Source organism: Sminthopsis crassicaudata, chromosome 6, assembly GCF_048593235.1.
Source record: "Sminthopsis crassicaudata isolate SCR6 chromosome 6, ASM4859323v1, whole genome shotgun sequence".
Lineage (NCBI taxonomy): Eukaryota > Metazoa > Chordata > Mammalia > Dasyuromorphia > Dasyuridae > Sminthopsis > Sminthopsis crassicaudata.
In genome coordinates this window covers 29,621,088-29,645,656 of record NC_133622.1, presented here as the reverse complement: position 1 = coordinate 29,645,656, position 24,569 = coordinate 29,621,088, and the positions used below count along the sequence as shown (strand labels likewise).

Below are 24,569 nucleotides of genomic sequence, written 5' to 3'. Positions count from 1 at the left end.
TAACCATGATTTGGTAAATGCTTGCTGTGGCTGAAATTCTTCCTTCTGCAGCCTGCCTGGTGCCGGACTTCTCAGAGCCAGGCTGATCCTCAGGTGACAGATACCATCTCGGTTTTCCCAGCTTACCTAGAACTTCCCCAGAGTTTGTACTCCACTGTTCTGGTCTAACCTTTGAAAAGAGGGTTACCTTTCGTTCATGTCATAGAGAGCCATCCGAATGCACAGAACAGTATGTCAGGTGAGTTTTGTTCAGTAACAGGTCAGAATGATTCAGCAGTGAGAGTCATTTATTATTATTTTAAATTTGGGTTAGTCAGCAAGATAGGGTAATGTTTATATATATTTGGGTTTTTTTCCTCCAGCTATAAAGGAACACTTTCATAGCCTTCAAACTCGGGAGAAAAAACTTGAAGAACAAAAAAGCAGGAAAGGTTTTAAAAAAAAAAGTTAATTTTTTAAATCATTGTTCTGATGATTTACGCTTCTCAAACCTGATGTGCTCTCCTTTAGAGATCAGAGAATGAAAATAGAGATCTATTTCAAATATTCGGTCATCAATTTAATTTTAGAGTATATATTTTAAAATATAAAAATATCAAAATGTAAATGTTTACAAAATCACAATACAGGAGATTAGAATTGAGGGGGGAAAAGCTTATGCAGTGAAAAGCATACAGCAGATAAGAAAATATGAAAAATAGGAAAGACGACCTTGAGATGTCATCTTTGTTACTTTTACTTTCAAGAACAATCATTCACAAAGCCTCTTCATAGACATTTCAATTGCTTGGATGGGAATATGATGTAGCTCCTAATAAATATCTAGTATATCTGAGTTTTAAAATATTCTATCAATCAATTATGTAATATTTAGACTTGCTTCCATTTCTTTTATCTCACTTGGAGAATGACTGACTGCGGTACTCTTCTAGTCACTCAGGGCAATAAACTTTAACAGAATTGGTGGAATAGACAGGGTACTGAGTGAACCTTTTTTATTCAGGAAAGACAGAGGTAAAATACATAGGAAATCATCAAGGTACAAAGAATTGATAAAAGGAATGAAAAGTATTGAGTGACGATTGATAATAAGTTGGGATGGAGTTGAAAACATCTAGCTTTTAAGAGCTGATAAGTTGCATTTTTCAGTGAATCACTGAAGCAGAACAGAAATTATTGCTTTTAAGGAAACTAAACATTCCTTGGGGTGGCTGCTTCTTGAATAAAGAGACTTCAAGAATGAATGACTTTTTTCCTTTAAAAAATAATTTTAAAAAATAGTTTGAGTATTACAGATTCGTAATTTGTGATAGTTCAATTTGGTCTAAATCTATTTCCTCTAAATTGCTTATGAAGATGTATTACTAAATATTAATATAAAAAAAAGTGTGCAGGGGTTGGGGGAATGAAGCTCCCCTCTCCCTCACTTGTTGATGATTATTGTCTTTTTGTTTTGTAGACCTTTAGTCTAAGTCACAGAATTAGGAAAAAATGGATATTTATATTTATATAGTTGAGATTGTGTCTGTAAAATTATAACTGGCATCTTCCTAACTTGATTCAGTACCACTGAATACATGTGGAATGTTGAGGACTTGGTTCAGAGCTTCCTAACTTTATTTTGCATCAGACATTTTCTCAGAATGTTTTTAAATTCAGAAAATAAAATCTATGTAGACTTACAAAAGAACCCAATTCTATTGAAATACTGTTTATAAAACAAAGAAGGGGGAAAAAAATCCCGAGGCCCATGTTAAGAACCTTTAGCGCAGTTTCTATATTATTTGCTTGGGTTGCTGAATATAAACATCAGCTTTCCTGTATTCTGGAGCAGTTTCTGAACCATTTACAATAGCCTCATTTTCAGGGGTTTGGGGAAAAAACTCTGTGCGTGCTGTCATGAGCCATTTCTGTCAATCAAGTTGTCTTTTAAGTACCTACTCTGTGCACTGGAGAAAGACCTCGGGGAACTGCGTCACTGCCCTTGAGAGCCTACATCAGCAGAGGTTTTCATTTTTTAATACACAGGCCGTAAAGGCCTCATTTACATCGTGCTGGATTCTGAGCAGCTGGAGGTGGCTTCCATTCACTCTGCAAATTGCAAACTCAGTTTCAGTTCAGTGAGCACACAAACCCCCTCTCTGTGAAGTTGTTTCATTCAGGCTCTTGGCATCCTTGGGGGCCAAACGTGGCACTACTGGCAGGACAAGTGCCTGCCTTGGGCTGGCGCCCGCCCCTCATACTCTTCTGTGCTTGTGCTTGGGTTGGACGTCTCCCAGAGAGGTTGGCTTTTCGCGGGCTGGGAATAGGTCACCTTGCACTCAGTGTGGGATGGACTCCGGAACTGGGGAAAAACAGTTCAAATTCTACCTCTGACATTGATGAATTAGCTGCCATAGAGTAATCACTCAACCTTTCTGCCTCAGTGCCTTCACTTATAAAATGGGAAAAATCTGTAGCATTGACCTTCTACTTTATCAGGATCCAATGAATAAATATTAAAGTGCTATGCAAACATCAGGTTTATTATTTTTTTTTATAAATTCAATGCTTTAGCATAGTACTTTATATATATAGCAGGGACTTAATAAACATTTGTTGATTTGAAAAAAAGTGAGACCTATTTTCTTGGATGGTTCATAAAATGGCAAATGGCAATCTAAAAGAAAAGAAGTCCAAAAATGTTTTAAATAATAGCATCACTACTGAAGAAGATAATCTCTCAAGATGTCTTCTCACTTTGAAGGTTAATTTTCAATGTGAAAGCTATTGAAAAAATATCATTATTAGACTCTTTGGATTTGTCCCACTGTAAGTATTTCTCTTATTGTGGGGCTGTGTGTACTTGTTGTTGACTGATTGAATCACTTTAGTACCTGAAAGCAAAAAAAAAAAAAGCAAATTGTACTATTTGAAATGGTTTATTTTTAATTTGTTTTTTAAAAAAATTATCAGGAAAATTTAAAATATAAATTGAATATTGGATAAAATGGAATATTGGAAAGGAAAAGAAGAAACCTTTAAAGTCAAAATTTTTATCATAAAATCTTCCAATTGAGTCAGTTTAAATAGTTAAAATATCTGTTATGTTACCTGCACAACTTTAATTGCGAATGATTTACGGACCATTACGATTTTACCAACATTGAGATTAGGTCTCATGTATTCCACTTTGGATCTATCCACTGTTTGTGATATTAAAAATATGGCATCTACCTTTCATAAGGCTCTGTGAAATGCATACTATTAATGTACATATACTCGGGACAGCTAGGTGGCGCTGTGGATAGAACACCAGCCCTAAAGTCAAGAGGACCTAAGTTCAAATCAGATCTCAGACACTTCCTAGCTGTGTGACTCTGGGCAAGTCACTTAACCCCAATTACCTCAAAAAAAAAAATTATATATACACACACACATACATACATATACATATTTGATGTTTGTACTCTAAATTATGGCTCGGAAATCTCAGAAAGGAGAACTCGTACCGTAGCATTTACCTGGATGTATCATTATTCATTGTTCCACTTCTCCTCTGGGGTATGGTGTAAAATCTGTTGGCTTTTGAAGCTGATCACTGGTTAACCTCTCTGAACACATAGGACATGTGTTCTCTGTAGTTAGCATGCTGAATGGAGGCAGTGAGGATAAATTAGATCTGGAGCATTTTTGGATCTTTTACACTAGTGTAAAAATAACTTATGGTTTATGTATCTCTTGACATCCATGTTTATTATTTATCATCATTTATCATCAAGGAGATTAAAAATGAAAAAATCATTTTCATGTGTGTTATGTTTTATAAGCACAACTCTTAAAATATGTTCTCAAAAATCATAGAAGACTGAAAATAACTAACTAATAGCTATTACATATCAATTCACACCCCTAGGATTACTATTTAATGCAAATTGCATTTAAAAGCAACATGATTTTTACTTACATTTTGAATTCTGAGTATAAAGCAGGAAAGTCACAGTGTGGACACACAGTCCAGTCATTTTTTAGCATATGCCGACCCTGGATCCGGTACAAGTAAGAGAGAAATGAACATTTTAAAAAATTATTTTGTTTTTATTATTATTTAGACTATATATAGTCTTGGGTAATAAGAGTCTTATTAGAAGCAAGACTCTCTACGTTATTGCCATCTGTTACAGATACCTTTACAGTGTTTCCTAGAGCTGATTCTATGTAGACAAATAATAGAACAGGCAACAAGTCTCCAAATAAGTAGATAGCACTGAAAGAACTAAAGTTCAAATGGCTCCATGACATTTTTTGGGTTAGGTACAAAAAGAAAAGAATTCTTAACTGAGATTAAGTTTTTAATTTAAAAAATATTCTTAAGGCAAAGTTTATTTATGGTGCTCTCCTGATTAAAAATAATTTGGTATTTAATAAGTATTTCTAATAGTGAATCTTAAGATACAGTATGTATTCTATTTATCATTAAAGATAGTAATGGCCAAGATGTTAGAGGTCAATTAATGGGATTACTATGGAAAATTTAGAAAATAATAAAAAGGATTATTCCAGAAGGCAAAGATAAAGTGTTAACATTTAAAAATATTCATATTAATGGGTCACATAAAGAATGTAATTTTTTTTAATGAAGCTTACAGTGGCGATGCAATATGGAATATTATTTTTGCATCCAGGGCAGAGTAGTTCAGACTCGGGGAGCAGGAATTCACAAAATGGACATGGTGTTGAGACTTCTTCAATTTCTGATGTATCGGGTCGCCTGTGAGGAGGAATCACACGTCACTTATAAGGATGTGAAGTTAGAAAAGCAAAATCAAGGCATCATATGCATGTAACCTCAGCTTGGAGGTCAGAGATACTGTAGTTGAGAATTATGTACCATTTCTGTTTAATTTTTCTCATGTAAAACAAAAGACTTATTTAAGAAATTTTTTTTAGGATATTGGCTAGTAGTGGCTACTTCTGACAGTGCCATATGTGCTTTTGAGGTTACTGGTTTATGAGAGGGTCTAGAAATTGCCCATTTGGTGCTCATTGAGGTACACAGTTCTTATTCCAAGAATGACTCACTGGTCAAAGCAAATAGTTTCTGTCATTCATTTTTTCCCGCCCCTTCATGGTTCTGCTATATTTTAAAACTGATTTTGGGTACACAAATCAAAGAAATAACATTCACCACCCACCTCACCATTGCTTCAATTTTCTTTTTATATTTTACATCTATTTTATTGCGATACTCGGGTCTCATCAACATAGCAGCGAAGCTGAAAGCAGAGTTTTTTAGACCTGCTCTGTGGCACTCTATGACTGTAGAAGTCAAGATAGGTACAATGTCTGCAATACAAATAGCGCAGAAAGAGAGTAGCATGTTATTGATGATGAGGTAAAAACAACACAGATTTTCTAAATATAGTGAAACACTAACCAATTCTATCTAAGCAAATGATACACATTTATAAAAGTAATGAACATTGGATAATGGTAAAAAGAAATGAATAATTAAGGATACATAAATTGTTAATAATCACGTGAAATACACACAAACCAATGGCTAGAAAGGGGGCCTGCTGACACTATTAGCCTAAAACATCTTACATTTTATACAGAGAGCCTGAGAGAGGTAGAGATTGTATACATAAAACCTAGCTATAACTTCCTTAAGTTCATTCAGGTAGTCCAAAACTTCTAGAAATCATAGAGAAATACAAATTAAAAATAACTCCAAGGTTACACTAACAGGGATACAATTCAGTGTTGGCAGGGATTTAGGAAAACATTAATTATCATTACCAGTGGAGCTGTGAATTAGTATGGTATGGTACATTGGAGAGCAATATATAGCCAGCATTACAAAACTGAAGGTGCTGTGGAAGAGCAGAAAAATTCAGAAAGAGGGCGTGGAAGAGAACACAGGCAGAGCAGCCTCGGCCCTCCCTCAGTAATAGAACAAGGGAGGAGCCTGGCAGGGCCATTCTGTGGCAGGTGGGCCTGGGGATGGGCATTTTTGATTCACTGATTCTACTACTACAGACTTATTAAAAGAGGGGAAAAACCCTTTACTTATATAAATATAGCTATTTTAAAAAATCAGAAATATTAAATACAAAGATTCTCCCCATCAACTTCTTTGTTTTGGATCATTTTTTATATTTGTACTTGTTATTTTTAGGGCATAATATTTATTATATACCATTATAAGAATACACCAGTTTATTCAACTATTTGACATATAATTTAGCAAATAGTTGAATAAACTGGTGTATTCTTATAATGGTATGTAATATTATGCCCTAAAAATGACAAGTACAAATATAGAAAAACATTAGTGAGATGAATAATTTGAAAAGCTACTCACTGGCTATAGTTATATTAAAAAAAGAATCACAGTACCCAAATTAAGTACTCAAATGGGGAAGAGATCACAAGTAGCTCCACATGAGGAGCTTATTTTTGTTGAAGCTTATTTTTCAAAACTAAAATACAACCCATTTAGAATTTATGATTTAATTTGGAATTTCATTTCCCATTCCATTTAGCTGTCATCATATCCTGAGATCATCATCTAATTAAAAAAGGCATTTTAAAAAACAAAGTTTGCCAGCATGAGCTAGCCTTCAAGATGATTTCATCTATCAGAACTAATTTAGTTTAGAGACTCAAGTCACAGTGAAGTAAAAAGGCTCTTTATCAGGAAAAGATGGACTTCGTGGCCCATGCTTTAACCCTAACACTTGCTTCTAAGACTGGGTGAAGTCGGTGTATGATCTTGATCAGATATGAGAAATGGTCCCAATGGCCCCAACCTGCTCACTGACAATGCCCTGCCAGGTCCTCCCTTGCTCCTATTGCTGAGGAAGGGCCGAGGCTGCTCTGGCTGTGTTCTCTTCTATGCCCCCTTTCTGAATTTTTCTGCTCTCCCACGGCACCTTCATCTCCATTCCCCGGAGCTCCCTTTTGTGTGCTCTCCCCAGCTAGAAACATTAGAAAGCTCTTCAGGAGCAGGAATTGGTTCCTTTTGCTTGTATTTGTATTCTGGGCTTCTTACAGTGGCGGAAACTTCCTGTCCTTCCTCCCTCACTTCTTCCTATCCTCCCTTCCTTTTGAATGTATATCTGAAAAAAATTATTTCTAGAAGCTCTAACTTCCATATTTCTTTTTCCCTTAAGTATATATAGTTTTAAGCCATCATACTATTTAAAAAAACCAAGTTTTGGTTCAAGTTCAAGTGAGTTGTTTATCTTAACTGAAGATCACAGTTTTTAAAACTCTAGTGACTCCTAAGAACAGGAGCAAGAAAACACACTCTTGTGGAGCCGTCAAGGATGTTTGATGAGGCTTATCTTAACTATTTTTGCAAGTGGCAGATAGTACTCACGTGATGGGAATTTGCTAATGTTGTTGGCCACTCGAATAAGCATTCGGGCTCCCTTCATATGATCTCCACTTTTAACATGAATCTGAAAGAAATTAGATAATTTACTCGGTAGTAAACCTCCAAACATATATATACACACATACACACACATAGCCCATACTCAAGATCAATGCACATAAGCAAACACATGAACTTTTAAAAGTTCTTTTTTTTTTTTAATGATTCTACCAAAAAAACCAACACCAAACCTACTAAAACTCTACAATTTTCATAACATTTAAAATCTAAAAGAAAAAAGTGATAAATGAATTCCAAGAAATAAAAGTAAAACTATAATAGTGTGTGTGTTGGGAAAGACCTCAGTATAACCCTCTCAGAGCTAGATCTAACCAAAAAATAAGAAGTTAAAGTGGAGACATTTTAGAAAATTTGGGTATGATAGACCTCGAATATATGGAATGGTAACAGAAATGTATACTCATTTCTCAGTAGTACATGGTACTTTCACAACAACTGGTTATGTATTAGGGCATCAAAAACCTCACACACAAATGCAGAAAAGCAGAAATATTAAATGAGTCTTTTATTACCAAGACTAATGTAATAAAAATCACATTCAGTTTTTGAAGCAAAGATTAAAAATTAATTGGAAACTTAATAATCCTACAGAATGTATGGGTCAAAGAACTCATTAATTTCATAAAGGATAATGATCATAATGAGACCATGTTTAAAAAAAAATAATTGTGGGATGTAGCCAAAGTAGCACCTGGGGAAAATCTTTATCTAGATAAGAGGGCAGATCAATGAATCTGACATAAACCTAAAAAACTAGGAGATTAAGAAATTAGGAACCAACAATTACCACAGTAAAGCAAAAGTTCTGAAAATTAGAGATTAATAAACCAAATTGAAAGTTAAAAAAAAAACAAAAACCTTTTACGTTAATAAAAGTAGGAGCTGTTTAAAATAAAACAAATAAAATATCCATTAGTGAATTAATTTTTTTCCAATTACATGTAAAAACAATTTTTAACATTCATTTTAATAAATGTTCAATTCCAATTTCTTCTTCCTTCCTCCCTTGCCTCACCTTGAGAAGGCAAGCAATTAGTGAATTTAATTACAAAAAAACTAAATTACCAGTATCTATAGATTAAGAATTCATGATCAAAGAGAGATTCATGGGAGGTAAAATGGACAACTTTGACTAAATAAAGGTTTTACGTAAATGGACAATTTTGATTAGAGTTAAAAAAAGGTTTTGCATTAATAAAAATGCAACAAAAATTAGAAGGAAATCATTAAACTGGTGCGTTTGGGGGAATCCTTGCAGCAAATTTCTTTGCTAAAGGTTTTATTTCTAAGACGTCAGTGTTTTCTGTCTATAATGGAATTGAATCAAATGCAAAAAACAGGAACTATTCCCTAACTGATAAATTGTCAAAGGATAGAAAGTTTCTAGAGAAAGAAATCCAAGCTATTAATAGCCATAAGAAAAAGTTCTAAATCACTAATAGAGATAAATGCAAATTAAAACAAATCCGAAGAGCCACCTGATTTGCATGGTGTTGGCTAAGACAACAAAAAAAGTAAAATAATTGTGTGAGGTGCTGAGAGAAAACAGATACACTGCATTGTTGGTAGAGCCATTCTGGAGAACAGTTTGGAACTATGGCCAAGAAGCTATTAAACTGGGCATATACTTTTTCCCCCCCTGAGGTAATGGGGGTTAAGTGACTTGCCCAGGGTCACACAGCTAAGTGTTAAATGTCTAAGGCCAAATTTGAACTCAGTTCCTCCTGACTTCAGGGCTGAAGCTCTATCCACTGCGCCACCTAGCTGCCCTAACTGGGCATATACTTTGGTCTGGTGATATTACCATTAAGTTTACACACTAAAGAGATCAAAGAAAGAATCAATGACTGGCCGAACAGTTACTGTGTTCTGTATGCTTACACGGCATCCAAAAAGAAGCAAAAGCCAGTCCCTGTCCTCAAAGAACTGATAATCTAATGGAGGAGACAACATGCAAACAAATATATACAAAGCAAGCTAAATACAGGCTAAATGGAAGGGAATTAACCAAGGGAAGACACTGCCATTCAGGGCTGGGGCAAGCTCCAGGAAAAGCCTTGATGGGGACAGAGCAGCAGCTGGAATGCACGAGGGAGAGCTTTCCAGGCATGGAGTTGGGCGAAGGGACGCCTCATTTGTGGAGCAACCAGCACCACTGGTATGGAGTGGGGCCTGAGATGGGAGGAGGCTTGATGTGGATAAAGGGGCTGGGACACAGAGGGTTTAATGTCCAATAAACATTCTGGGATGATCCTCATGAGAGTAAAACTCTGTTTGACCTGAGACAGCCCTATAAAGTAATGTAAAATCTCCAACAAAAAGTTATACAAACCCAAATGGTCTTACATCCTCTGGAGACAGGATTCTCTTAGACTCATGCATAAACTGAATCTTCAGAAAATGTCTCCTTTCATATACAAACCCAAATGGTCTTGCATACAGGATGTCAAGTCTTAGACTCTGTATAAAATAGATCTTTAGAAAACGTCTCTTTGCCAATCACTTCTCTCTTGAGAATGATATTGCCTGCCAAGGAAGTCTTTCTTTTGGTGCCTCTTTAACAATAAAACTTTTTTACCATGGCCTTTGAGTTTAGCGAAATTCCTTCGCTGTAAACTGGTGCCTTGGAGAACAAGGAAATCTCATCCATTCCTGCCTAACCTCTTCTTCTCTACCCCTGCCCTCATCAATCCTGGCGGCCTTTACTGACTAGAAGGGCTGAAGTGCTGTGGTGCAGGCAGGAGAGGTGAGGTCTCGCCCTAGAGCGGTTGAGGGGCCGTGTCTATGGCCGGGCAGCCTTGCCAGTGACTGGCATGTGGGCAATGCAGGATGTCTCCCAGGGAGCGAGGCTCGGGGGCTGGTGGTTGGGGGTATCCTCGAGTCAAAGGAGGGGATGAAGGAGGCAGTGTTTAAAGGGAAAGACTGGTTTTTACTGCAGACTTAACGGGAATCCACAAGTGAACTTGCTCGGTTCCAGTTGGATCCCTCGTGGAAGCCGGCGTTCAGCTCTAGGCACATGTTGGAAAGAACACTGACAAAACGGCTAGATTGGGGCAACCTGGGGAGCAGGAGAGCTGTAAGAGAGCTGGAGAAGGGGGACCTGAAGATGACCCAAGAGCTGTCTCCAGGGGTCTCAAGGCTGCCCTAAGGAAGAGTGACTACTGCTGAGCATGGGAGGACTGAGGGGAAGTTTCTGAGAAGCAGATTTAGGTTGGGTACAAAGAAAGACTTAGTGATAAGTGGAGCTGGTTTGGAAGTAGAATGGACCGTCACCGGAAAACCTGAAGTGGAACCTGAAAGATCGCCTGCTAAGCATGTTACAGAAACAGTTTCTGCCGAGGTACGGACTGGACTAGAGTCACCCTCTATCGATTCAACAAGGAGATGATCTCTAAGGTGCCTTCAAACTGAGATTTTTTTCTCATTCGTGCCATGGAGGAGGAAGTTAGATGTTTAGGTCTAATTGACTTGTCAAAGATCACACAGCTAGTTAGATTGTGGAACCCAGCTGCTGTGACTCTGATTGCAGTGAATGAGAGTGGGAAAATGCAGTTTTAAACATTCATCCTGTTCAATTAATGTATACATTACCTTCACTAAAATGTAGCTGTGCAGAATCATAAGATTAGTAGCCATCTCGGAAGGAATTTGGATTTTCTGGGTTTTTAACTCTGCATACATGCTGAAGAGAACATCGTGGGCATTTCGATAATTTCCTTGAGAAAGAAAAGTAGAGAACGCAAGACAGATTTACAAGGCGCAGAATCTAAAATTTTGGGGGGAGCAGTTAGTTTTTTATTTTACAAATAAATGACCTATATGTCCTCATTATGCTAAACATTTTAGGTGACAATCAATTAGATCTGATACTGGGAAGAAAAGGCCAAGGTCTCCCAGTGAGTCCAGGGCCATCTCCGGTCATTGGGATCCATCTGTGGCCACTGGCCAAGATGGCCCTGGAGGAGAAAATGAGGCAGGGGACCTTACCCAGCCCTCCCTCACTTCAACGCAATTCACCTGCATGTCATGCTGTCACCTCCCCTGGTCTTGGACCTTTTCAAGAACAAAGGATAAACAACAACGGGAAGAAAAAACTTATGCACCGAATGTAATTAACTATAAGAGGGGAGGGAAGAGAAGGAAGACACAGTTAATATAACACCCACAATGTGCTGGGGACTGCGTTAAGTGCTTTAGAAATAGTCCCTCCTTTGGTCCTTAACAACCCTGGGAGGGGAGGCTGCTATTTCTGGGTTTTACGGTTGAAGAAACTGAGGTAAACACAGGTTTAGCTGACTTGTCCAGGGTCACACAGCTAGTAAGTGTCTGAAGCAGAATCTGACCTAATACAATTGTTGAGAAAACAGACAGCATTACTTGGATTTGTTCAAGAGAACCATTCCTTTGCGTTGGACTACTAAGGAAAAGCTTGAGAGAGGAGTTTTGAGTTGAGATGAATTCTAAAGAATGGATGTGAGCCAGACAGTAAGAGAGGAGGAAGGGGTGCAATCCAGGCAGGGGAAAGGTTACAAATGAAAAAACATTCCTAAAGGAATAATTAAAACATTTTCTGGGATGCTAAATTGATTGAATTTTTGGAAATCTAGAAAAAGGCTTGTAGGAGGGACAGCTAGGTGGCACAATGGATAGAGCACCAGCCCTTGAAGTCTCTGGTCTCAGACACTTAATACTGCCTGACCCTGGCAGGGTGTGTGTGACTTAACCCCAACTGCCTCAGCAAAAAAAAAAAAAAAAAAAAAAAAAAAAAAAAAAAAAAAATTGTAGCCTCTTAAATAAGAAATTCAAATTCAAAGTGAAATATGAGTTTTGCATAATTTGCATTATTGTTCCTCATCCTTATCTTGTAAATAAAGAATTGACTATGTAGAAAGGAACTGTTAAATAAAACATGAACCTCACTTGCCTTTTGACTGGAGAGAAGCCTACTTTCAATATACTGCTTACAACCTAATATGCAATTCTTTTTGAGGTGGAAAATTAAAATTATGTCATATCAGCAAAAACAGTCTGAATCACGAGGTACTCACCTGCAGATTGCTCTTCTCTAGCAATTATAATAGCAGTCCTAGCAGCTTCTCGGTATTGTTTCAGAGCCATGTACAAGCGGAAAAGATATTTGGCATCCTTAATTAGAATCATATAATAAAAGCTATAATTAGAGAAAATGTCACCTCATTTACAGATAACGAGTTAAAGCATATAGCTGGAGATAAAATGAAAATATTGCAATTCACCTAGAATAACATCGACAAATAGCTAAGAGTTTGTATTGATTACAATTAATTTGTCAATTATTTTAGAAACAGCATTCCACCTAATTTATATCTAAACTTTCCAAAGTATATTGTTTTATGTAATGTCATCTTTGCAAATAGTTTAAAATTCATTACTCATGTGAAAATTATATTTCATATATAAAATCTGTTCATCATCCATTTATCAGAATAATTCTCTTTCATTCCTAGACAAGTGCTTACTCTTAGACTGCTTTCATGTTATTAAACTTTAGAAAATCTACCTAAATCGGGTATGCTTAGTAATTCTTTCAGAAACAGAGGGCTATGAAAAGAAAATTTTTAAAAAAGCAACAGAAGGGACAAAATGAGTGTATTAAGTTATTCTGGGGCATTCTGAATGCACATGGATCAGGGAGAATTGGGCTTTCTGTCTCTCTCTCTCAACAAGTACTCAAATATTTTTCCTTATGTTTTAAATCTTATAATAGAGAGTTGGGAATGAGGGAAAGAATTCTAAAATATAAAACTGTAATAATAATCTTTATGATCTTAAATTTAAATGTTTTTTTAAAAATCATTAAGATAATTAGTCTCTTATAGAGTATTTAATAGTTTGTAGACACTTGTAAGTTATGAGAACCGTAATTTAACTAGCAATTTATGTTCTTAGAATTATGGAAGCTGATAATTCCGACCAACAATCTTAGCAAAGTAGTCTTTGCTCTTATTGACTAACAGGTTTGAAAGAAATGTTTCCAATTTATCAACAGATGGATACAGAAATTAGATGCTGTGTGTCACTGTTAGACTTTATGACAATTGGCTGTCATCCTGGGTTAGAGTACATTATTTGTGCCCCAGCTCTGTTTTTTTTTTTTTTTTTTTCATCTTTTGTATAATTTAAATGAACTATTTCAGGTTATTCTACAAGAATCTTTTCTTAATTCTTTCCCATAGTTCTCAGCTACTAAAAACAAATAACAAATCCATGGTAGTAAAAAGATTTAGAAAACCTAATTCTTGAGAATTTCTTTTAAGTTTTTTGAGGTGACCCAAGTCCGACTATTCATTGTCAAAGAAAATCAGCATAACCTAGAGAACATAACTTCAGAGCTTGCTGTTTCTTTTCATTTCTCGCCTACGTAAGGATTCTTACAAAGCTTTGTGCTTACTGATGGAACAATGTGAACCTTCAAGGCTGATGGAGCTGAATCACTGCAGTATTTCAACTTTAACTTTTCTATATTAGTCATTTTGTGTAAGAAGATTTGAATACAAAAAAAGGACAAATGAAAGAAAGGGAAAATTGCATACTTCAGTCTGTACTAAGACAGTATGCTTCATCATTAGTCATTGGGGTGTCTTGGATCACTGTCATTCACAGTTCTTCATCGTACAATATTGCTGTTATTGTGTACAACATTCTCCTTCTGCTCACTTCACTTTGTCTCAGTTTAAGTAAATCTTTCAAAGTTTTTCTAAAATGATCCTCCTTGTCATTTTTTTATAGCACAATGATATTCTCTCCCTGCACCCCCATATTCAGTCATTTGTCAAGTGTCGTTATTCTGACACCCATAACATTTTTCATGCTCATCCTTTTCTCCTGATCGACACAGTCTCTGGCCTAGTTTAGTCTCTCGTTCTCACAGACTGAAACAGCCATTAATCAGTCCCCTTACCTTTAGTACCTCCCTCCTCCAATCCATCATGCATGTCTGCCAAATTGATATTACCAAAACATGGATCTGAACCTGTTACTCTTTCCATAAAAATCTTCAAAGGCTCCGTTCCATGATAAAGTCCAAATAATTCAATATAACATTCAAGACACTTCAAAAGTTACCTTTCTGTCCCCTTCACTCACTCTGCTGCTTATTTCCTGCACACGTATTCTATCTCTTGTCCCTCTGCCTTGCACGAGTCATCCCTATGTCTTGTATGCTCATCCTCCTCATTTCTGCCTTCCTAAATCTACAGCTCAGATGCTATCTCCCTTATGAAGCCTTTCTTTTTCCTCTAAGTCAGTAAACTTTTCCCACCCATAATCCTTTTTTGTCCGAGAAATATTTATGTGACCCCAGGCATATACGTATATAAAATAGGTACACAAATCAAATATTCACTGATAATAAACCTTAATATTGCAGCCTATCCATTCAATTCTGTGACCCTGACCTACACTTTATGAAGCCTTGCTCTAAGTAATGGGATTTCTTTTAATGGAAATAGCTGTGTGTGTGTGTGTGTGTGTGTATAATACTCAGTATTATGTCCCTCTGTAGAACGTAAACTCCTTCAAATCAGGTGATAGTTATTGTTCTTGTACCTAGCACCTTGTGCAGTATCTTGTACATAATGGATGTTTAAAAAATAAATTTGTTGAGCTGAATAACCTAGTACTTTTCTTTAATAATGTATTTATACTTTATGCTCTTTCCTGGAATATCATTCTATGGCTTCTCAGAGATAGAATATATCCTTGCCAAATAGCATTGTCTTTTTTCCTTATAAGTTTTGAATTTAAAATAGCATATACTTATGTGTTTAGCATAACTAGCATAAACATTTCTGATATATTTTCAAAAATTATTTTTCAGTAGAACTACTCTTTGAAGTATCTCAGTATTATCTAGAAGGAGATTTCAATATGTTTCATAAATTCCGGTGTCCATTCTAAATGACAAATGAACTAAAACACAGAGAACAGAACAAAATAAAATCTCATAAACAAAATCCCTAAAAAGTTATGTGGAGTAAATGATTATAATTACCTTAGGCATACCATCACTCTCACCCAAGAGATGATCAATTAGCTGATTAGTTAAAAATTCATCCTTAGCATGCCCAACCTATTAAACAAAATCAAAGAAAACATGAATCTCTTCTAGTACATTATCATACAAAGCGTGCAGAGAAGTACGTGAAAATGTCTTCATTATTATACATCTCCTATTTACAGGTAGCAAACACAAAATATTTTTTAAAAATCTTATTTAAAGTATTTGACTCTATTTAGATCTTATATACCTATAAGGTACTGAACATTAAGGTTGGAAAGGAAATTAAACCTCATTTAGTCAAATTTTTCTAATTTTGGTTTGAGGAAAATGGTTTTCAGAAAGATCTAAATGAGTGTTCCCAACCACACAGGAAGTTAGCCAGTGTCTTGTTAAAGCCTGGAAAAGCAATTGGCTTTTGGGATTTCCAGACCAATGCTTTTTCTCGCTTTCCTGCACTACACAGCCTCCTCTCCTTGCTGACAGCATCTAGGACCTTTCCTTTCATACATAACATCCAGCTCGTACTACATAAGTGACAGTCATTTAAAAACTCTGCTTGAATACATTGTGAGGTACGACAAACACTAAAATGGGACTTCAAAATTTTTGTATTTTCTTGGAAATAGATAAAAAGTTAAATGACTAATTACAAATATAATACCAAATATTAAATGCACAATGAAAGTATTTTGAAAGTATCTTCCTAAACCAGAGTTGGACAAATTTGGAGAATTCTGACAAGCTTTGAATCTCACCTGAAAAAATTAGATATTCTTCATTAACTTAAATAAGACTTTTAAGGGGGAGAGTAGATAGAAAGCTGGTCCGGACCTTGATTAAAAAGTCCCAGCTATTGTACAAACTGATTGTGTGACCCCAGGTAAATAGCTTGAATTCTCAACATCCCAGATAAGTCTCTAAAACTATCAATGGCAGAGAAAGTGCTATTATATAAAGGAAGAGAAATTTTCCTCACAAAGAATTTCCTACTCAGTGAAATCCCAATGAAATAGCCCACATTCCTTGTAAAACATTAGCTTGGGGAATAGGTGGCTCAGTGGATAGAGAGCACCAGCCCTGAAGGCAGGAGGAACCGAGTTCAAATTTGACCTCAGATATTTAACACTTCCTAACTATGTGACCCGGGGTAAGTCATTTAACCCTAATTGCCTCAGCAAAAAACAAAACCAAAAACCAAAAAAACATTAGCTTGAAAAAGTTTCTTACTGTTTCAATTGCCATTTCTATTGCTGTATTATCTTCTGTGTTGGGACATTTCAAGAATTGTTTAAGTGCCTGAAAGAAAAGAAGATTGCCAAGGATGACATTAGAAGTCAGTAACTAAATGCTAGTATATAACAGCAATAGCAAAAACATGTTTAATTAATTTTGTTATTGTTTAAAGGCATAATGAACTATTTTTAGAAAACATATATGGAAAATTTCAGCTACAAATTAATAAATCAAAGTTCTGAATACAAAATCAAGATTAATCATTTTTTTGCTTTTAGATTAGTCAAGTTTAAATCACTAATATTCTATTATATTAGATAATGATTTAAAAAATTTTAAATTAATAAGCAAATATTTTTCCTTCTCCCAACTTACTGTCTTACATCTTTGGGAAAACAAAGAAAACTAAAATATATCTACATTATATAGACACACACAAGGTACATTCTGTATCTTGAGTCCTTAATTTCCTTGTCAGGAGCTATGTAGCATCATCAGTCCCTTGGAAATATAATTGGGCACTAAATTAATCAGAATCTTAAGTCTTTCAATGTTATTTCTCAGTCTAAACTGTCTTACTTATTTTGCCAACTCTCCATCAATCATATAAGGCTTTTCCAATTTCTCTGGTACCATCTCTTTTGTCATTTCTTTTGGCAGATCGTTATTCTAATAAATTCATACACGGTAATTTGTCAGTCATTTTCCAATTAATGGAAACCCTCTTAATCTTCAGTTCTTTGCCAGTACAAGAGTTGTACTACTATATTTTAATGTATATGGGTCCTTTCCCACTTTTTTTTTTTGATCTTGTAAGGATATAGACCAAGTAATGATTGCTATGTCAAAAGCTGTGCACAGTTAAGTAACTCTGGCGGTATAGTTCCAATCTAAAAAGCCATCACTGAAGATTTGCAGTTTCATGGAATTTTAGTTTTCTTTCTTTTTAAAAACAATCTGAACTTATGCACACATAAAAGATTTCCAAATGTACAGCAAAATACAAAAAGATTGTATATGAAATCATGAATCTCCATTCCATGTAGCTGAAAAATATGCATATACATATAAATATGTATGTATGAAAAATCCCACCAATTAATTTTCAAATGTCCTGCTTTTCTGCACCTCCTTCAGTTCTATTCTGTGCATTTAAAAAAATGTTTCGATGGCTCTCTCTTTCTGATATACCCATTGATACCCTCTTCTCCAATTAAAAATTGTGTCACATAAGCCTCATTGAACAAAATGAACCCACATTTGGCCATGTCTCTGCACCTTGTTTACATCACTGATCAGGAGGTGGGTAACATGGTTTGTCATGGCTTCTTTGAAGACATAATTGGCCATTGCTTTGAAAATAAGCCATTTAAAGTCATTTTTCTTTATAAAAGTGTCATTATATAATTATTCTTATGTCTCTGCCCGTTTCCCTCTACATCAGTTCATACCACTTCGATTTCTCTGAAATCATCTTTTTTTCTCATTTGTATATTGTATAATATGACAGAATTTATTAATCTATTTCCTGATGATGGGAACTACCTACCCCAAATTCTAGTTCTTTGCTTTTTTCCCCTTTTAATTTTCCCTTCAAGACCAAATCTCCAAAACTAAAGTTTGTATGGCTCATAAAACTCCCTCCCAATCACTATCTTCCTTCCTTACCTTACCTCTTTCCCATTTGAGATCCTGTTAAATCTTCCTGTGTCCATTTCAAAAAAGAAGTGATTCTAATGTTCATTCTCCCTAATCTTTCTTCCATGTTTGTGTGTACCAAACCAATTCTAAGAAACAGCAAGTTCCAATTCTTTCTTCTTCCTTGATACATGTGGCATATTTCTTTTCCCTTCTCATTCATCTCTTAAAACCCACAGACTATAACCATGCTACCCCAAAGGATATCTTTTTTTCTCTCTTAACTCCATGAATGCTCCTTGAAGTCATTTGGATTCTGCCAGAAGAACAATTTATACAATAAAAATATTGTAAAGACAAAATACTTTGAAAGATTTAGGAACTCTGATGAACACACAACTACTAACACAATTCCAAGGGATTCATGTAACAGGGGACCACCTTTTGAGTGAAATGATGGACTCAAAGTCAGATTGAGACAGTTTGGGGGATCTTTTTTACATTGCAATTATGGGAATTTGTTTAGCTTTCTGATACTTGTTTATAATGTTGTTTTTTTCTTCTGTCTTTCTTAATTAGGGCAAGGAGGTAAAAAAGGCTTCTTTTCATGCAGTGCAAATGTCTAAACGTACCAGGAATCAAAGTTCAGTTCACTTTCAGCTTTTTCCAATTTCACTCTGTTCCTTTTTTCTTTTTTAATTTGGCCATTGCTTACAGCATGTCTCTAGGTCTCCACAGTCTTTCAAAGATTCCCTCCAGTTTTTCACTCCCTGAAGTACTCTGAGATGTTTGTGTACATGAGATTTCCCCCAAGAGAATGGAAGCACCTTAATGGTAAAGAATACTGTCTCTGATTCAGAGTACCTAGCTCAGAGCCTAGCACACAATCAGTACTTAATAAATGCTTCCTGACCTTGGAAAAAGATTATAAGTGCCGACCATCACTTGAAACAGTACGGTCCCCAGATCCCAGCCCCGTCTGCAGCTCAGCAGGTCAAGCCATTGTCCTGAGAGCCGGTCCTTGGGAAGGAGCCATCTGCTGACCCTGCTCCCTCCACAATCATGGCCACTGAGAACCCTTAGAAGCAAACTCTTGCTACCAAAGTCTTTATGTGGCCACGTGGGCCAACATCTGAATGCATAAGGCTCTATCAGGGAAAGTGGATCAGTTCAGCGCTGCTAAGGTCCCCATTGGGGTGCTGCCATGTCCCTTGGCCCTGCTGGGTCATCTCCCCATTTTAGGCTAGGGGCTAACACTGCCCTTTGTATGTGCACTTAGTGTTGTGCCATGGACACAGTGAAGTGCTCAACAAGTATTCTTACATGTCCATTCATGAAAGCGGGATTTTAACAAAACTGCCGGCAATGATGTCACTCAGTAGGAAGAACAGTAAGGAAGCCGTGATAAAACTGTATTCACTGAGGCAGGAGCCTGGAGAACCATAGAATGGAAAAGGGATCAATCCAACAGACATTAGGAAAAATTCAATAACTGCTGGACAAAAAATTGATCCAAGAGATTTTGATTCTGAGTCTGGGACAGTAAAAGGAACATTGAATTTTTCCTTGGAAATCTCAACTTTTTAAAAAGACATTCCTCTAAATTCTAATAGTGTTTTCCTTTGCAAATACTCACCCGTGCATACTGGCCACATAAGAAGAAGAACTTTCCAGCTTGAAGATGCTTCTTTTCTCCTTCAAAGTATACTGCGATGCTCTGATAGTCTTCGTTACTAGTATCTGCAGAACCTATAACACAGGGCCATTCAATAAAACACTCTCAAATTAATATTTGGTAAAGTTTTGAAAATAACACATAGAATATTTAAAAATTAAGACATCATATATATTGCAACTTGTAGTTTTATAAAGTGGGACATGTCAGCTTTGCTAACTAAAAGTACATTCTCTCCCTTTCACATTATTTTTATTCTATGTAAAGTAATAAATGACGGAGAGTATTTATGAGAATCTGGCTTAATTAATTACCACTCTCAGGGATTTTCATGAACCTAAAAATTTCATTTTCATTTACAGATTTCAGCATTTATAAGAAACAGCAACTTGGGCCTAACTTCTTCCGTTCTTTCAGCAATTCCTTAAGTAATCATGAGAACAGGAAGAAAAAGGAGACAATCTTTAAAAGGTAAAATTTTATATATTTATCAAAAGTGTGTGTGTGTGTATGTCCATGTGTGCGTGTGTGTGTGTGCAATGTGAAGTGTACAATAAGGTCCCTGGTTTGGTAATTAGGAATTCTGACACTGTGTACTTGGGAATCCCTTAAGTCTCTTGGACTTCAGTTTTCTCATCTATAAAATGAATGATTTCAGAGCCTCCTCAAACCAGACACCTTTTTTTCCTTTCGTGTTTGGGTCTTTCAGCGTGGGGGAGAAAAAGTTCATGTAGCTGCGACAGCTCTAGCTCACAGTCAGAATCCTCGTTCTGAGCACTCAGGATAAATGAGGGAGACACAGATGGATGAGAGGGTACTAAGGGAATGCCTTATAGCTGTGCCATTGCCTAGAAGCATTGTTTTTAAAAATATTTTTTCTCTGTCTGATCCGAGAAGAGCAAAGCACATTTTGCTTAGGGGAGGTTCTGTTGGCAGCAGAGGCTGCTATTTCAATAAAGTATAAACTATTATGACTGGAGGAGGAATTACATAGAGAAAAACCCTTTTTAATTTCCTCTCAAAATATGTGTGTAAGAAGGAACAAGAAAGAATGTTAAAATTTCATTTTTTTTTAAATCAAAGGACTACAATAACATATATTATACTTGATATACTTTATATTGTTAGTAGAGTACCCCATAATCCTCTCTAATGGAGACTAACACATGTTTAGGGTATATCTGTGTCCTTAATTGATACAGATTCCTCCTGCAGAGAGGCTAAGGAGCTTGCTTCTAGGAGAATTAGGGTGACATGGACTGGAAGGGCTTTGGAGAGACGAAGGATTACGTAGCTACATTCTGTAACTGGACCCAATTTGCCACCCATGTGGTTAGGAGGATCCATTTTCTCCTGGCAGAATAGCCAGAACTGAAGCGAGCTCAGCTCAGAACACCTCATTTCTCACCTGGCTGCACTCTTTGGGGTCTCTCTGACTTTTTAGCTCTTTCTGGGGAAACTTCATAAGATCTGGTCAGCCTTGATACTCCCTCATCTGTCCTCTCCCTCTCTGATGGGAGGTGGAGCCAAGAATTCCCAAACCCTTAATTAGGAAGGGAGCTCAGCTCTGAACATCTCTCATCTGGCTGGACTATTTTGGGATTCCTCTGACTTTTCTACAGTTCCTGCTATATCCCACCCCACTCCCAACCCGTCCACTTGTGCTTTGGCTTCTCTGTATCTTCCTCTGTTAGATTGTAAGCTCTTTGAGGCCTTGAGGCCTTTGAGGCCCACTCCTCTTCATATTTGTATCTACAGTGCTTAGCACATAAAAGGCACTTAATAAATGCTTACTGACTGGTTGACTGGTGTCTTTGGCAATTTTTTTCTCTGGCCGTGCTCATGACTGGACTCCACGCAAAGCCTGTGGTGAGAGACAGTGCTCTAAGGAGCACAGGGCCTTGGTCCTTGGCCTCTGCCCTTGTTCTGTTTTATTCTAGGTTAAGGGAGTAGAGCCTCCAATCTTTCAGTTTTGAGAGGTCAGAAGTGGGCCCCGGGACGCTGGCAGTCCAGAGGATGGTTCTGCAGCTGATGCAGCATTGATGCCTCAGGAATCAAGGAGTGGTTTTCAGGCCCAGACCACTGTAGCTGCCACTTTTGGAAATGAATTTGGTAGGGCGAAGGTAGTGTAGAAACTGGGCTAAGTTTGACTCTATTAACTCCAGAGACTAAATGGGGGGAGGGAGGGACATGCCCCCAAGATATAATGATTATATTTGTTCTTGCTTTATCTTTCAAAGCAAATATTCCTTTGTAAAACAGAAATGATTTTAAGTGGGCAGATGGAACCAAGATGATCACATAGTCGGTCAATAAGCATTTACTAAGCACTTAGTGTATGCTAGGAATTGCGCTGTATACTGGAGGTACCAAAAAAAGGGCAAGAAACTCCTCATCCTCAAACATTTCAGAATTGAATGGGAGAGAGAACAAGCCAACAAATATGTACAAACAAGCTACATATAGGATAAATAAGAGAAAATTAAGAGAGGGAAAGCATTAGAATCAAGAAGGATTGGGAAAGAATCCTATAGAAGATGGTGTTTTATTTGGGACTTAGGGGAAGCCAAGAGGCAGAGATGGGAAGTAAGAGCATTTTGGGTGTGGAGGACAGTCAGAAAAAATTGCCTGGAGTATTTTGTTTGTGGAAAATCAAAAGAGTTGGTGTCATTGAATGGAAGAATATGTGTTCCTAGAGGCATAATACAAAATATAAAAAGACTGGAAAAGGAAGTGAGGAACAGGGGAAATTAGGTTTTGAAGGGCTTTGGCTGTTAAACAGAGGCTTCTGTATTTGATCCTGGAGGTGATGGGGAGCCACTGAAGTTTATGAAGAGGTGACACGGTCTGTTACAGGAGCAATCTGCTAGTGGCTGCTGGGGATCTACTTCTGACCAGCAGAATGGATCCCTACATGTGAAGAGGATGATAATAATACAAGGAGACCAGGGCAGTTGCATTCTCTGACCTCCCTCCTGTTCCCTCTTGCCTCCCAATCCACAAGCAACATCTGGCTCAGTAAAGGCTGATTTGCAGTTCCTTCTCGTGTGTGGAAGCTGTGGGGGCTTAGGAGAACTGACCCACCCCTTCACACTTAGATGTGGTCCTTAACAACTATTCCCTAGCAATGTGTGACAGAGCAGTGGGAGTTTAAGCTAATGGCAACAGGAGAGACGCTCCAAACTACTCAGGGTGGCCTAAGATGTTGAGGGAAAGATACAGCCGGGCTGTATTTGGGAGAGACCCTATATATGTGCACACCATGCAAATTCATGTATCATAAATGGCACATTTGTGAGGTTCGAGGGAGAGAGTCTCTACAGAATGTCCGTACATGCTTCCCGGCATCTCTAAGGCCCTTCTTTCTCACATTATCACAGCCCTGTGGGAAGCAAGCTCCAACGGGGAATTTGCATTAGCCAAGCATGTTAATATGCTCTAAGCATTTGCTCATCTCCATTATTCTTCATTATTTCTCTGAAAAATGAATTATAAATAATTATTATAAAAGCTAAAGGAATCTAGCATTAAGATTTTTTTCATTCTTATTTTAGTTTAGTTTTTTTGTTTTTTTTTTAAGAATTACTTGTTTTTGATACTCGATAACTATCTGAATAAAGTTAAATCACAATGGTATAAAGTTTACTTGGTGACTTCCATGTGTAACTGGAATATACCACTTTTTTTTCCCCTAAACCCTCCTACTCATTGCTCCTTTTCCATTTTCTTATCTATCTCCAACCCTATCCCTTCCATTTCCTACCTTATATTTGGTTTCTTCCTTCTGACTTTATCCTCAGTCTTCCTCAGGGTTGTACTTTTGTTTTTAACTATTGGGCACCTATCTTTCTGCAATCTAGGCACTTAGGGAAAGATATTAAATTAGATTAATTCAAGAGAAGAGAAAAGAAGGTTTTCTGATTCTTTCTAGATTGTCACTTGAATGGTGAAGGGAATAGAAGCTAATTCAAGATTTTATGACTCTTTCCCTGAACAGAGATCATCGGTTCATAGATCCAGAGACCAAGCATTAATGATTCGACATTTTAGATACCAACCAAACATTCTGATTTCAGGCCTGGGGACTGAAAGTTGTGATACCGACACATTGCAGTTTTAACAGCAGTTTGTGAGATAAACAGGTGGGTCTTGTCTTATTCAAATAAGGTAATCATAAATCTGTTCACAATTCATTCACTTGTTTCAGTCATATCCCTCTCTTAAAAGCCCCATTTGGGATTTTCTTGGCTAAGATCCTGGAGTGGTTTGCCATTTCCTTCTTCAGCTCATTTACAGAGAAGGAAATTGAGGCACAAAGGTTGAAGTGACTTGTCCAGGGTCACACAGCTTGGCAGTGTCTGAGGCTGGATTTGAAATCAGGAAGAGAAATGTTCCTGAAGCCACACCTGGCTTGCCATACACCGCGCCACCTAGTGGCCATAAAGGTCACAACGTGTAATTTAATGCACTATTAGATATAGTGCAAAAATATTCTCCAGGTATTCGAGAATTACAGTGTGGTTTCTGGATACAAAGAA

General features: G+C 36.9%; 1 protein-coding gene and 1 long non-coding RNA gene across 3 annotated transcripts in view; one reads left to right on the top strand and one right to left on the bottom strand.

The window, feature by feature from the left end:
• The first annotated feature begins 107 nt into the window (after nucleotides 1-107).
• On the top strand, nucleotides 108-24,135 carry LOC141546529 (uncharacterized). Its single transcript, XR_012483320.1, has 3 exons — nucleotides 108-238; nucleotides 20,394-20,502; nucleotides 24,029-24,135. It is a non-coding gene; the product is annotated as an uncharacterized LOC141546529 (long non-coding RNA).
• WDR19 (WD repeat domain 19) overlaps nucleotides 2,505-24,569 on the bottom strand; it is a 67,383-nt gene continuing 45,318 nt past the window's right edge. Inside the window, exons 27-37 of one of the 2 annotated variants that reach the window (XM_074274426.1) lie at nucleotides 19,993-20,105; nucleotides 16,713-16,781; nucleotides 15,477-15,554; nucleotides 12,493-12,589; nucleotides 11,036-11,160; nucleotides 7,367-7,448; nucleotides 5,175-5,325; nucleotides 4,627-4,750; nucleotides 3,947-4,023; nucleotides 3,504-3,631; nucleotides 2,505-2,876 (exon numbers count right to left, since the gene is read on the bottom strand). In XM_074274426.1, the coding sequence (XP_074130527.1) occupies nucleotides 3,520-3,631; nucleotides 3,947-4,023; nucleotides 4,627-4,750; nucleotides 5,175-5,325; nucleotides 7,367-7,448; nucleotides 11,036-11,160; nucleotides 12,493-12,589; nucleotides 15,477-15,554; nucleotides 16,713-16,781; nucleotides 19,993-20,105 (1,028 nt within the window). In that variant the 3' untranslated portion in view covers nucleotides 2,505-2,876; nucleotides 3,504-3,519. Of the gene's footprint in view, nucleotides 2,877-3,491; nucleotides 3,632-3,946; nucleotides 4,024-4,626; nucleotides 4,751-5,174; nucleotides 5,326-7,366; nucleotides 7,449-11,035; nucleotides 11,161-12,492; nucleotides 12,590-15,476; nucleotides 15,555-16,712; nucleotides 16,782-19,992; nucleotides 20,106-24,569 lie in introns of both variants that reach the window. The other variant, XM_074274425.1, reaches the window with a different exon arrangement.